Source organism: Oryctolagus cuniculus, chromosome 12 (genome assembly GCF_964237555.1).
Source record: "Oryctolagus cuniculus chromosome 12, mOryCun1.1, whole genome shotgun sequence".
Classification (NCBI taxonomy): Eukaryota; Metazoa; Chordata; class Mammalia; order Lagomorpha; family Leporidae; genus Oryctolagus; species Oryctolagus cuniculus.
The window spans coordinates 56229878-56243883 of NC_091443.1; the positions used below are offsets into that span (position 1 = coordinate 56229878).

At 46.1% G+C, this 14006-nt stretch overlaps 1 protein-coding gene across 8 annotated transcripts in view; it reads right to left on the reverse strand.

Annotated features, from left to right (window-relative positions):
• The window catches only part of RYR3 (ryanodine receptor 3), a 598353-nt gene that overhangs the window by 134262 nt on the left and 450085 nt on the right, over nucleotides 1-14006 (reverse strand). For all 8 annotated transcript variants that reach the window (XM_070053266.1, XM_070053265.1, XM_070053267.1 and 5 more), the window contains 5 exon segments: nucleotides 12833-12953; nucleotides 10435-10604; nucleotides 8807-9027; nucleotides 3760-3850; nucleotides 1056-1196 (listed from right to left, as the gene is read on the reverse strand). In XM_070053266.1, coding sequence (XP_069909367.1) covers nucleotides 1056-1196; nucleotides 3760-3850; nucleotides 8807-9027; nucleotides 10435-10604; nucleotides 12833-12953 — 744 coding nt within the window.

Here is a 14006-nt window from a genome sequence, read left to right on the forward strand (position 1 = left end):
GTTGCTGTCACATCCTCTCTCTTGAATCTGGTCAGGAATGAATATCTGCCAAATCATGTGGAGTTAGGGACAATTCTTTTCCACTTACACTAGACCAAGGGAATAAGGGTAAAGACCATTTTTTAAAGAGAAGGCAAAAAAGCTAGACAAATGCTCTTGACTTCTCTAAGAAAGCCAGATCTATTCACATTCACCTTCACAGCTGGTGACTTCACAGATCTAAAATAAACAGCGTCAAGGGAAACGCAGCAAAGTCTGAGAGCTGGAGCTCTATTTCAGTCAGTTGTTTTGATCTCACTTGGGGCTGGTGTTGTGGTGCAGTGGGTTAAGCCACTGACTGCAGTGCTGGCATCCCACATCGGAGAGCTGGTTCAAGTCCTGGCTGTTCTGTTTCTGATCCAGCTCCCTGCTAATGCACCTGGGAAGGCAGTGGAGCATGGTTCAAGTAGTTGGGCCCCTGCCATCCATGTGGCAGACCTGAATGAAGTTCTGGGCTCCTGGCTTTGGCCTGACTTCAGTCCTGACCATCATGGCCATCTGGAAAGTGGATCAATGGATGGAAGATCTTTCTGTCACTCACCCTCTCTGTCTTTCAAATAAGTACAATAAGTCCTTTGAAAAAAATCTCACTCGACTTCCTCCCCAAATGGGTATGGGTGAAGAGCCTTCCCAGAATATGCGCCAACCTCAGAGCAGGTGCCAGGCCTTTTGCTCATGGCTTGAGCCTGGTGAAGGCTGACAGAGCCATGCCAGGTCAGGTGGAGGAGAACGGTGGGTGAGGTTAGTCATCAAGCCTAGAGTCAGGACATGACTTTGTAACTGACTTCGGTGGTTGCTCTCACACAGCTCTGTAGCTCTGGCAAGTTGGTCATCTGCTGTGAGACGTCCTCACTGCAAAATGAGGACGATGGTTCTTATTTCAGAGGTTTGGGGTGAGGACAAGCAGAATACACATGTGAGGCACTTTGCATGTAGTAAAGCTAAAGAGACGCTCATCATTATCTATGCTCAGATCACCGCGAGCTCCCGTTTTGTTCAGGAAACACTGTCGTTACCTTATGGGAAAGGGAGTCGAAGATGCCCCAGAAGAGCTTCTCTGTTAGGTGCAGTTCTTCCTCCACGGCAAGGCCGTAGCTGCCCCAGCCTGAAGGCAGACAGTAATACTTCCAGCACTGCTCGAAGTGGTTGGTCAGAAGCTGGGAGGTTCAGAACAGGATTGCACCAGCCGGACGCGGGAGAGGAAGTCCACACGCATCAGAAACATGCAGGGGGAGAAAGACAGTTTGCAGAGGTCATGAGATGAAACCAGCATTTGCAACAGTTGGGTTGTCTATGAAGAGGCCCTTCAAACATCCCTGGGAACCATCCGCTCTGTGCCTAATGAGCTCCAGCCCAAGCGGAACCTGCCCGGGTAATTCTTGTGCCTCCTCCTGTGCCCCTAGCAATTACTAGAAAACAAAGGACTGTTTTTACTTCAAACAAGAAAATGCTCCCCTTTGAGAGCAGTCCCTGGTGCTGTTTAGAAGTCAGGGGTGGGAGGAATTTCTTCTGAGACCTTTGCTTAGGACTCTGGAAGATCCTGGGGACGTCGACATGGGGAGGGGATGGAGGGTAGAAGGTTGTGGTCTGAAGGTTGTTCTCTGCATGGATTACTCCCCTTGGCTGCTGCCTCTCCAGAGCCCTCTGACGGCCCAGTGGTGCTAAAGCAGTTTCACATCCGGCCAGAAGAGGGCAGAAGTACATCAATCATGTTGCCAACTCAGCAGGTGAGAGCCACAGCTAAGAAGCTCCCCACTGCTCTGAGAGGTGGAAGTGAGCTTATTGAATGGCATCAATGATCCCTTTTAGGAGCCACACTCTGCTGACAGCAGAGGCCTGCAGACAAAGCAATGCCAAGCTGAGCTGTGCAAACAGTGGTTGTTGGCTAAAGTACGTTTCGAGATTAAAACAGACTAGATTCTCTGGGATCACACAGACTGTTTTTTTCTGCTTAGCATAGAGAAAGGGGATTTAATCAGCACTTTTGGGGATTTTTAGTTATCTCAATATAATTCTTGAAATCTTGACTTGATTCATTTTGGAAATGTTGTGTTAAAATCAGCAGGCTAGGGCCGGTGCCGTGGCTCACTTGGCTAATCCTCCGCCTGCGGTGCCGGCACCCCGGGTTCTAGTCCCGGTTGGGGTGCCAGATTCTGTCCCAGTTGCTCCTCTTCCAGTCCAGTTTTCTGCTGTGGCCTGGGAGTGCAGTGGAGGATGGCCCAAGTGCTTGGGCCCTGTACCTGCATGGGAGACCAGGAGGAAGTGCCCGGCTCCTGGCTTCAGATAGGCACAGCGCCAGCCGTAGCAGCCATTAGGGGAGTGAACCAACGGAAGGAAGACCTTTCTCTCTGTCTCTCTCTCATTGTCTATAACTCACTCACACACACACTCTCTCTCTCTAACTCTGCCTGGCAAAAAAAAAAAAAAAAAAAAAAAAAAAAAATCACCAGGCTGGGAGTGGGCAGTCAGCCAAGTGGTTGACACCTGTGCCTTGCATTGGAGTACCTGGGTTCAATTCCTGGTGCCAGCCTTCTCTTAACAGAGACCCTTGGGGGCAACAGTAATGGCTCAAGTACTTGGGCCGCAGCCACATGGGAGACCCTGGATTGAGTTTCCTAGTCCTGACTGTAGTCCCTGCCCAGCCCCACCCATTGAGGGTATTTGGGGTGTGAACCAGCAGATAGGCACTCTCTACCTGCTTGTCTCAAACCTTTGTTTCTCTGTACCACAAAATCATTTGGCAGGATTTTCTGGTGTAGCTGGTTACTGTCGATACTTTGGGATGTACAAATATAGTTAAGAGCCTTGGAGTAAAAGCTAAAAACATTGTCCTCTTGGGTGGGTGGTTGATTCTGGCACCATTCAGGCCCAGATACTCCCACAGCAAGGGACGCAATATTTGTAATTTATGAGAAAAATCAGGAATTAGGCAAAAATAAGGAATAGGTTATGCATCTTTTCATTAATAAATGGGGGAAAAAAGTATAGGGGCCAGCGCAGTGGCATAGCGGGTAAAGCTGCCACCTGCAGTGCTGGCATCCCATGTGGGTACTGGTTCAAGTCCTGGCTGCTCCACTTCTGATCCAGCTCTCTGCTATGGCCTGCGAAAGCAGAAGAAGATGGCCCAAGTCCTTGGGCCCCTGCATCTGTGTGGGAGACTTGGAGGAAGCTCCTGGCTTCAGATCAGCTCAGCTCGGGCCACTGTGACCATCTGGGGAGTGAACCAGCAGACAGAAGACCCCCTCCCCCTCTTCTCTCCCTCTCCTTCTCTCTCTCTCTGCCTCTCTGTAGCTCTGCCTTTCAAATAAATCTTAAAAGAAGAAGGAAATCAAAAGAGAGGATTGTTACAAAGAAAAATAGCATGAGATGATATGGAATGGAAAAGGGGCATCCTAGCGCCTTTGAGTAAAGAAGTACAGGGCCTTCAAAACTTTGAGACTGAAAATATTCTGGAAACATAGTTAGGGCAGGCAAGTGCAAGCTCCAAGTCCTCTTACTAACCTCTGCTAAATAATACGTAGCAAGGGGAAACTAAGGAACACTGGAGCAGCTAATGAATGTAGAAGAGGGGTCTGTATGTTTTCATGTGTTGTATCTTGTTCGCTATCAACCTAAGAAGTGAAACTCATGAAATAGCTTCCTTCCCAAACTGCGCAGACATCATGTTCTACATGGCAAGCTTCCTGTGGACCGTATTTCCATGACAACAGTCATGTTTACCTTAAGAGGCATTTTGCAGTAATCATTGAGCTGTGGCACGTCAAAGACGAGACGTCGCAGGAGTTGCTGTAACATGGAAGGCCTCAGGTGACTGTAGCGTGGAGTAAGAAAAACCAGAAAGGACAAAAGAAGAAAGGAGGAAAAATAATAAAAGGGAAAAAGAACACAAGAAACATTCAACAGTAAAGCACATATTAGGAACAAGTTTCAAGACAATTGGCTCCCAAAACAAGATTGTGGCAAATGACAGGGGATGATAAAACACTTTAAAATTTAATTTGGCTGAAAGTCAGAAAGAGGGACATATGCTAATGAATTGGGATACCCAAGGTTCAATTCCAATCACTATGTAAAATAAATGTTTCAGGGTCTATGAATAATGAAAATATATTCACTGGTTACATGCAAAGAACATAAGAGAAAGGAGATGAGGTTAATTTTATTGTCCGCTGTAACGACTGGCAGCCCCGTTGAACTCTGCGAAGGCAGCAGCAGGCACTGAGCAGATGCACAGGTGGAACCTGAGGCCACCTGGTGGTGTGCTGTGGAGGGAACTGGGCAGCCCTCCAGGCCATGAGTGGTCCGGGGATTCTCACTATTGGAATCGTTCCCTAGGTGAAGCCTTGGCTCTCAAATCAACTCCTTTAGAAGGCAGTAACTAATTAAATGTAGTAACTAGTAAATGCAGTAACTAATCAAAAAATCATGTGAATTACAGAACTTATAGCCTCAGTAGTTGATGCAAGTGTATTTTCAGAGAGAGTGGCGGAGTTTGGTTCAAGCAGTTGAGCTGTTTATTAAGATGCCCGTGTCCCACCCTGCAGTGCCTGGGTTTGATTCCTGATTCTGCACTCACACTTTCTGCTAATGCAGACCCTGGGAAGCAGTGGTGATGGCTCAAGTAGTTGGGGCCCTGTCATCCACACTGGAGACCTGGATTGAGTTCCCAGCTCCAACTCGGTCTCATTCATTGCAGACATTTGGGGGAGTGAATCAGCATATAGGAGCTCTCTCTGTCTCTGTCTCTCTGTATCTCTATGCCTCTCAAATGACAAAACATTTTTTTGAGACAAAGAAAGGAATAACAAGCAACAATGAAATAGCTTTCATTTTTAGGTTCCCAAATATTTTTAAAACCTAGTGGAACCTACGTGTTCTCTGCAGAGAAAAGGGCGTGCGTGCACATGCATGTACACACACCCCCATCTGCCATATAAGTTCATTTCATGACCCCCTGCTTCCCCCATAAATGTGGGAGGAGTTGTGGAAACAAAGTCACTAACTGTAACGTGAACTGTCACAATGGGAAGGAAGAAACCTGAGGGGTATCTACAACCAGGAGGACAGGCGCAGGTGGACGTGGAAAACAGAACTCCTCTCTTTCACCTTCACCACTGTTCCCAGAGCTGGCCTTGGGATGAACGGCCCTGGCGTGAACAGGGTGAGTCAAACTCTACCAGGCAACCACCTAGCCTTGTCACGAAGTTTAGTGGTTATAATCCAAAATTATTCAAGGTTACACATTAGTATTCAGCTATTTAGCAATTAAGATTGATTGACTAGCTTGAATAAAATCAAGGAATGAAATACATCTAACTATTAATATATGATTTATTAAACAGTAAAAAATAAAATCAGTTTCCTATCTGTAGAATTTAAGTGGGTAAGGGAAGTGGTGTGCAAGGCCCTATAAGTATAGTAACAGGGCTGTGAGCTACACTTTTGGTGTGATGTAAAATTCTAATTTCCCAAAGTTTGGTTTTCTGAACAGTATTTGTAGCTCAGATTTGTCTCACTAACATGAGTTTGCTACTAAGAAATAACTTCTGTTGGGAGGCAGGTAAATGTGGTTCCTAGGACACACACCAAATTCAAAGTTAGCCAAAGGTAGAACAAGATGTGCAGCCACTACTGCTCCAGGACCAGCCAACCGCAGAACTGACACTGGTGGAAGACATTCTCTTTGTGTAAACTCGTTATTTATTCCCCTTGCTGATACTGAGAAGAAAGGTAAAGGCCCCCATACACAAATAATGGGGCCGTCACTCCTCCTTTTGAAGTGGCAGAGTAGAAAATCTAGGTGACCTATACAATCCTAGAGGTTTAAGAGTATATTTACCAGGCAGTGTCTCTCTTTAAGACCAAAAACCTTCTAATTAGTTTGATTCTCTGCCAGCTGTTATAGTACCCTGCAAATGAATGAAGTAGTGTGAGCGTCTAAGGCCTGACTGTAGAAGGGGACTTCAAGGAGGCCGGTGCTGTCATGTAGTAGGCTAAGCCATTGCCTGTGGAGCTAGCATATGGGTACAGGTCGAGGTCCTGGCTGCTCCTCTTCTGATCCAGCTCTCTGCTATTGCCTGGGAAAGCAGTGGAGGATGGCCCAAGTGCTTGGGCCCCTGTGCCAATGTGGGGGACCTGGAAGAAGCTCCTGGTCCTGGCTTCAGATCAGCTCTGGCTGTTGTGGCCATTTGGGGAATGAACCAGCAGATGGAAGACCTCTCTCTGTGCCTCCCTATCTCTGTCTGTAACTCTACCTTTCAAGTAAATAAAGTCTTTGAAAAAAAAAAAAAGGACTTCAGGGAGAAAGCTTATTTTGGGGGCCTGGACTAAGGCCCCATCCCATTCTTCATTCCCTGGCCAAGGCAAATTGTAGTACACAATGACACAGCTAAGATTGAGTTTAAAAACTTTTTTTTTTTAAATAATCTAGTCTTTGGTTTTATTGATTGACTCATTTTCCCCCTCTTATTTTTTCTTCCTTTCTAATTTTCTTAATCTTATAGCTTCTTAATGTAAGCAGAGGTCATTCATTTAAAACTTTTCCATAAATATCAAATAAAAGAAGAAAATAGGAAGGAAGAAGGGAAGGGAGGAAAGGAAAGAAAAGGAAAAGAAAACAAAACGAAACAGAGAGGGCTGGATGCGGTGTAGCTGATTAAGCAGCCACCTGCAATGCTGGCCTCCCATATTGAGAACCAGTTCTAGTCCCAGCTTCTCCACTTCTTTCAGTGTACCTGGGAGGGCAGTGGGAGGTGGCCCTAGTGCCTGGGCTCCAGCCATCCACGTTAGAGACCTGAATGGAGCTGCTAGCTTCTGACTTTGGCTTGGCCCAGCCGAGGCTATTGCAGGAATTTCTGGAGTGAATCAGTGGATGAAAGAGCTCGTATGCCCTCTCTCTTGCTCTGAGTCACTCCGCCTTTCAAATAAATAAAATAAGTCTTTAAAAACTACAAAGACAACAGATATGGGTTAATGTTAAAAAAGCATTTTAAATGCAGGGGCTATTTTTATTTGTGAAACATAAGGTAGAGATTTCTCTTAAGAAATGTTATCCCTAATGGACAATTTTAGAGCAGTTTTAGGTTCACAGTAACCCTGACAGGAAGGCACAGAGTTCCCAACTTATGTTTAACCTACCCATAAGCAACATCCAGGCTAGGGTGGAACACTTGTTACGAGTGACGAGCCCACTGTCACCTGAAGCCCATTGCTTACATGAGGACTTGCTCATGTTATTGTACATTCCAAGGGTTTGTACAGATGCACTATGACATCTATTCACCACTGTAGTTATTAAACAAGGTATTTTCACTGTCCTGAAGTTTCTGCCATCAGCCTGTTCACCTCTGCCTCACATAACCCCTGGAAACCACCAATCTTTTCACCATACCCACAGTTTTGCCTTTCCAAAATGTCATACAGCTGGCCTCATACGGCATGCAGCCTTTCACTTAGTCACATGCATTGAAGGTCTCTTCGTGTCTTTTCTTGGCTTTAGAGCTCCATTCTGTTTAGCTCCAAAATAACGTAATATTCCATTGCCTGTAAATACTACAGTCTGCTTATCCACTCACCTACTCAAGGGCAGTTTGGCTGCTCCCAAGTTTTGGTAATTATGAATAAAGCTGCCATGCATACCCGTGTGCAGGATTTTGTGTGGATATACTTTCGAGCTCCTTTGGTGAGTATCAGGAAGCACTATCACAAGATTGTCTAGGAAGGGTATGTTCTCGTTTTGTAAGGAACTGCCAAACTGTGTCCCAAAGCGGCTGCAATGGGCGATGGTTGCTGCCGGTGCACACCTGCACCAGCATTTGGTGTTGTCAGTGCTCTGGATTCGGGCTGTTCTAACAGGTGTGGCATCTCGTGGCTGAGAAGGCCTTTCAGTTGAGAGCCTAAAAGGACGGACGAGTTGTAAACCTCGTTCCCCGAGGCAGAATCACCTCTTGGGTGATCAGGAAACAACTCACTCAGTAAAAATTGGGACCCTCGAGGGAAGCCTGTTGATCTATCCAGGACAGCTTAAAGCAGTGATTCTCAATCTTGGCCGGGAAACTTCAACAAGTCGAGGCTGGAGTCCCTCCCCTAGAGGTTTTGAGTTTGGGGTTGGCTTGCAGCCTGAGCACTGGGATACTTAGTAGCCCACTATGTGATTCTGACATGCAGCTGACATTCTGAACCACCAGCTTCCAATGCAGATCCCGGTCCAAAGCCTGCTGCTGAGACCTGCTGTTGAAAGGGCGCTTTTCTTGTGATACTAACATTGACGGGTATTCCTTAAGGCCCACGGCTCTTGGGGTGACTAAAAATGATTGTCCGTAACTCTGTACTGTGCCTGGAGAGTCTGTTCTCTGGCTCAGGTCTTGGGAGACCTGGACGGGGTTCATTGTGATTCACCTTCTTAAAGCCAGGCCTCTGTATAAAGGTTACATGTTACATGGTGGGAAAAAAATCTGTCTCTGGCTCAAACTTGTGACCTGAACACTTCATTCTTAATCTGGATGCTTCATGCCTGAAAGACAGCCAACCCTAAGGGCTAAAGCCTGAACTGCGACCTCTCCCTCCCCCACAGGCTGAGATGAGGCTCTGGAAGGTTCTGTGGCAAACTGGTTTTACGACAGCTCATCCTTCTGTTCAAGGGAGAACTGGTGGACAGCAAAGGCCTGGACACTTCCCTGGACTGTATCGCCAGTTTTTAGTTACACAATTAAATTCAGTTTACATGGATGCATCCAGAGAAGTCAAAATCCCAGAAAGGGGTACTTACTTGCAAATGGCAAGCAGACATTCTTCTATGGTGTCCCTCTGTGCTTTGGTGAGGGATCGGCCCTTGGAGAGCCTGTATATTGTCTGCAGTGTAGAATCGATCAGAGAGGTGTAGTGTTCCGTCCCAGCAAAGAGAGGGGCACACCTTGTAAGCAGCGGGAGCACGGCAGAGCATATGTACCTGTTGAGTGCCAGCGCCGACTCTGTGGTGCTGAGGGCAACCTAGGGAAGGGGGTCAGGATGCTGTTGAATCTTCCCATACAACAGAGCAAGGCTCACGCTTGCGCACTGAGCTCCCACAGAACACATATCTATGCTTCACAGTGAACAACTTCCTGCCTTGTCAGGAGATCTATTTTTCTTCTGCATTCCAATTGGAAAAAATATCAGATTTAAAGAAAAAACAACAAAAACGAAGCAAAAAGCAAAGGCTGGCTGGGTGGTCCTGAGTCATCCCACACCCTCCTGTCAACATGTTTCCCTCAGAGCAGCATTCTGCACGTCTATTAGGGCTCCCGACGGCATGTTCAGCCCCGCAGCCCTTCATGCCTGCACGTGCAGATGCTGGGCTCCACATGCTTGTAGCTCTTTCCTCAACGGCTGGGAGGACTTGCAGATTGTTCTCTTGTGATTTTATGAGGACAGGCCAAGCTGCCTCTTGGATTCATGGATTCTATGACAGCTTTACCAAGAAAAAGTGGCACTCTGACCCCTACCAGTTAATTTATGAGCATGTGAGCAATTCACAATCTGATAAATGACACAAGGGTGGACCTCACCAAAGGGAAGCTGACCTTTTATTCGGAAAAGTAGAGCTCTGACTTCGACCTCGGTTAGACAGCAGGTGGCGCACTTGAGAAATTTATGACTGATGCTTAACAACTGTGAACTGGCAAATGCTTTTTTAGACTGTTCTAATTTTTCTTCTCTCCCTGTGCCTACAGCTTGAGGTCACTGTTTCTCTGTTTAGTCTTGACTTGTGGTATTGGGCTTTAACTCCTGGGAGCGCCTGTCTTAAGGCTGATGTTGGGTTCCTTTACTCATCCTTGAATTTCCAAACTTCTAAATTGCCCTTAGCCTCTTGTGCTGACCTTTGCCACAATCCTGCTTCTGAGTTATGGATCATGATCATCAGGGCATAGAAACCAAGGAACGATAATGGGAAGAGTGTTTGCAGCCTACGTTGTTGACAGCCAGGATCTTTCCAAAAGCCATAAGTCCCCTGAGGGTGACTGTCTGCCACAGGGAACATCTAGTGCCCTCTAGAATTGGTGTAGCTGGAGATTGTGGGGGTGGAGACTGGGGTGTTATTAGTAACTAGGGGACAGAGGCCAGGGATGCCGCTCAGCACTCTGCAACGCACTGAGTATTCCATCCCTCCCTGCCGACAAATACTGTCAGGATGAAGAAACTACAACTGAGGAAGCTAGATTCAACATTTGAGGTCAAAGGTACCCATATCTAAGTCTCTGGCCCAACAGATAAAGAGCTTCCATATCTTTGTTTTCTCACCCTTTAAAGCAGGCTGCTAAAATATAAGCAGTGAGTAGGTAGAAAATATTTACTTCTAAGTCCAGTGTTACTAATTTTACAATGATGGGAAAAGTAGTTCTTATTTTAGCCACTTACCGTATCTAGGGAGGCAGAAGCTCTTAAGTCAGGTAAAAACCCAACCTCCAGCAAGTGGAGAAGAAAAGTTTGATCCTTAATGCCATAAACACGGTCCAAGAACAGTACCATGGGGGCCTTGTGGTCAGGGCAGAAGTTGGCTGCCATATCTGGCTCACTGACTGATCCATCTGAAAGACACAGAAAACGTCACTTCCCCTTTTCTATCTCTACAGTCTCAAAAAGCAACACAGAGCTTATCTGTTCTGTGGTGAGTTTGAATGAGTAACAGGAGTAAAATAGGAATAATATAGCACTGTGCTGGGGTTGGCCTTTACTGGATTAGAAGAGTCAATTGCTAAAATTCAAGAAATTTTGTGAGGCAGTTGTTAAACATGGGTGTTATGAAAAATTAAAATTTATAATTTTAGTGACTATTTAAAAAGTTAAGCAATATTCATAACTCATAACTTCCTATTTATTTTATCATAAACTATACTCTTGAGGTTATTTGCATCAATTGCATTTGTACATTGGAAGTACAATATGATGATGGGTGTGCTATCTTTTCCCAACTCTGTGTTCAGCAACATCACATTGGTAGTTAGTGTAGAATTTGCTATAGTGAGAATCTTTATACTGCAAAAGTGGGCAAATTACAGAAATCAGGGTTGAACTCATTGCTCTGTTGATCAAAGACATATGAAAGTGAGAAAAAAATGTTAACAAGGGCAGGTTAAATTTATGCTTTTAGCCATTATATTATAATAGCATAAAATCAAGGGAATATTCTCAGTATTGGAAACTATTATTTGATTTTGATGAAATGCAGGTCATTCAAAAATTCTACTATTTTAATAGAGAGGTTCACAGATGAAGTGAAGAGCCTCAAAGAAAATAAAAACCACTCGATTGGAGAATAAATATAGGATTTTAAGAGAGGATAAAAAAGCCATTCTCCTATTTTGTCTGCATAAAAAATTAGGAAGAGTCTTCATATGATCAAATTGTAGTCATAATACACTATTTTTTCTAAAAAATTGTTTATTTGCAAGAGAGACAGAGAGATACAGATAGAGATAGTGAGTGAGAGAAACAGAGACCCCATTTGCTGGTTCTCTCTCCAAATGTCTGTAACTGCTGTGTTTGGGCCAGGTCATGCTGAGGGCTGGGAGCTGGGAAGTTAATCTAGGTAATTCCGCATAAGTGTCAGGACACAAATACTGGAGCCAACATTTGTTGTCTTGAAGGGTGTGCATTAGCAGGAAGGTGGAATTAGGAACAGAGCCAGGATGGGATCCCAGGCACTCAGATATTGGATGCAGGCATCCTAACCAGCATCATAATCTCCAGGCCAAATGCCTGCCCCATTGCAGCAGTTTAAATACAGAACTGGCAATCCGTGAGACTTCTAAGTCATCCAAAGAGATATAGGGATTTAGGGACATCTATTCAGGAGCCTCATTTTACCTGGGGAAGCAAGAGTAGGGCTCTAGAAGGCAAAAGAAAAGGGATTACCCAGACTCAAAGCTGCTGGCCTGCCCTGCCCAAGCCACTAGGGGGAGCTGGACTCAAGTGGTTGAGGCTGACTTCATCTCTCATAGGCTTGGGATTCTGAGGAACATTATTTTTGTGGGATAATATGTGTTTTGTGCTCAAGAAACAGAGTGTTTGGAAAACACTAAGTTCAACATTTATTTTCTTTATCATAACTTCTCTGTGACATAATAATCTTATTGTGCCTCATGAAGTTATAAAAATATGATACAGCCCCCAGTCTTTTCCAGACTTGTTTTATCCTAATCCTCTTACGAGTATGTATTTCTATTAATATCTGATACAGAAGTGTTTCATGGAACATCAGTTTGGTAATACTGCAACAGGGAATCACACTGTTTTTTTTTTTCAATTCCTGCATAGCAGGTAGAATGACTTGGAGAAACGGTACTTTCGCAGGAGTACAAGTTTTGCGAAGATAAAGTGACTGATGTCATGTGGCATTGTAGGAAAAACTACGATGCACACACATGAGGCTCCAGGTAGTTCGGGGGCTGACAGCTTGTGTCAGGCCCCCTCGGCTGCCTCAGCTGCCTGTGCAATCTGGCAGGGTGGTGGGAGGAGACAAAGGAGGCTGTGCTGAGAGCTTGTATTGGGCCCATTCCCTCAGTCTCCTTCAAGGGGTCAGAGAGTCCCGAGGATGGTGGGGTCTTCTGTCTCTGTGGGCCGTCAGGGACAGTTGTTTTGACAAAGGCAAGAAGATGAGAGTGCAGCAGGCTGAAGCTTGGAGGAGAAACCTCATCTCAGGGTAAAGGGTAGCACACTCCCCTGGCCTGGGGGATGCTGTGCTGGCAACACACCTGCCCTTGGGCGTGCAGGTGGCTGGGAGACTGGCAGTGTCCGCCTGAGCTGCTTCCCCTACCTTTGTTTAGGGAGGGCAGTTTCAAGGGGATGCTGATGATCCCGACGAGGTCCTCTGTGGGCACCAGGGAGCGCAGGATGGACCGGATCCGGATGGCTTCCCCCTTTCCCGTCTGGATGAGCTGTAATGTGAGACTGGAGAATTAGACAGATGAAGATCCTGCACCCCTGCTCCACGGTTCCCTAACTGTCATAGACCCTGTGTCCACAGGGAAAGGAAAGAGAGGAGCTTTCTCTTGATTTTTAGAAGAGGTGCTGCTGAGGGTATGCCTCGGGCTATGGCGGCTACTTGATTGCTGTGCCATGGTCGACATGGTCATGCGGTTATGGCATCAGGTCTCAGCAGCACACGTGTTGCCTGTTGATGGCTTTTCAATGTCAGTGCACTATAGGGAGCTCTCAGGGGTCATGACGGAAGCACTGCCAATGTGGCTGCAATTCGAGACTCTAGAACTCTGGTAGGTGTAGAAATGACTCATGGATTTCAATTTCCTAAGAGTTTGATGAACTGGGGCTGGAGACCATCAGAGAGAGCCTGAGTATCTCAGTGGAATTATCCCAGGATAAACCATCTGATCCAGCCAGCCACCAGGGTCAGCCAGCATGCACACTGCATCCTCCTGCATGAGTGGTCTTTGACATGGGGCAGCAGGGCCTCAGGCTGGAGCTCAGATCAGTGCCCCAAGTGGGCTGGATGGTGTGCTGGGGCAGGAGTGATCCCAGGGAAAGGAAAAGCTTGTGTTCCCCTGCTGGCTGCCACTTCCCATTCCTGTGGGTGGAGGAAGGATGCTGGTTATGATGGCATCTCCCATCTCTCTACCACCGACAGAGCAGGGGCCCACAGAGGGTTCTGAGAAGGGGTGTGCATGCATGTGGTACTGGAGCAGAAACACAATACAGAAGGAATTCCTTCCCAGAGGGGCTCTGGTGGCTTTGCTACCCAATACACCTTCCTAAGAACAAGCCAACTACACGATTTGCTTTCTCACGTGATGAGAGCTAATTAGGAGAACCAGAGAATGTGCACACAGGGATCCCTGAACATGCCAGTGTCTGGCCCCTACTCAAGACAGCAGAACACCATAGTATTTCCCTGGCTCCTTTTAATTTCCTTTATTAGTTTAAACACACAGAAATGGGAAGATAGGCCTATGTGTAAGTCTATAGTTTATCAG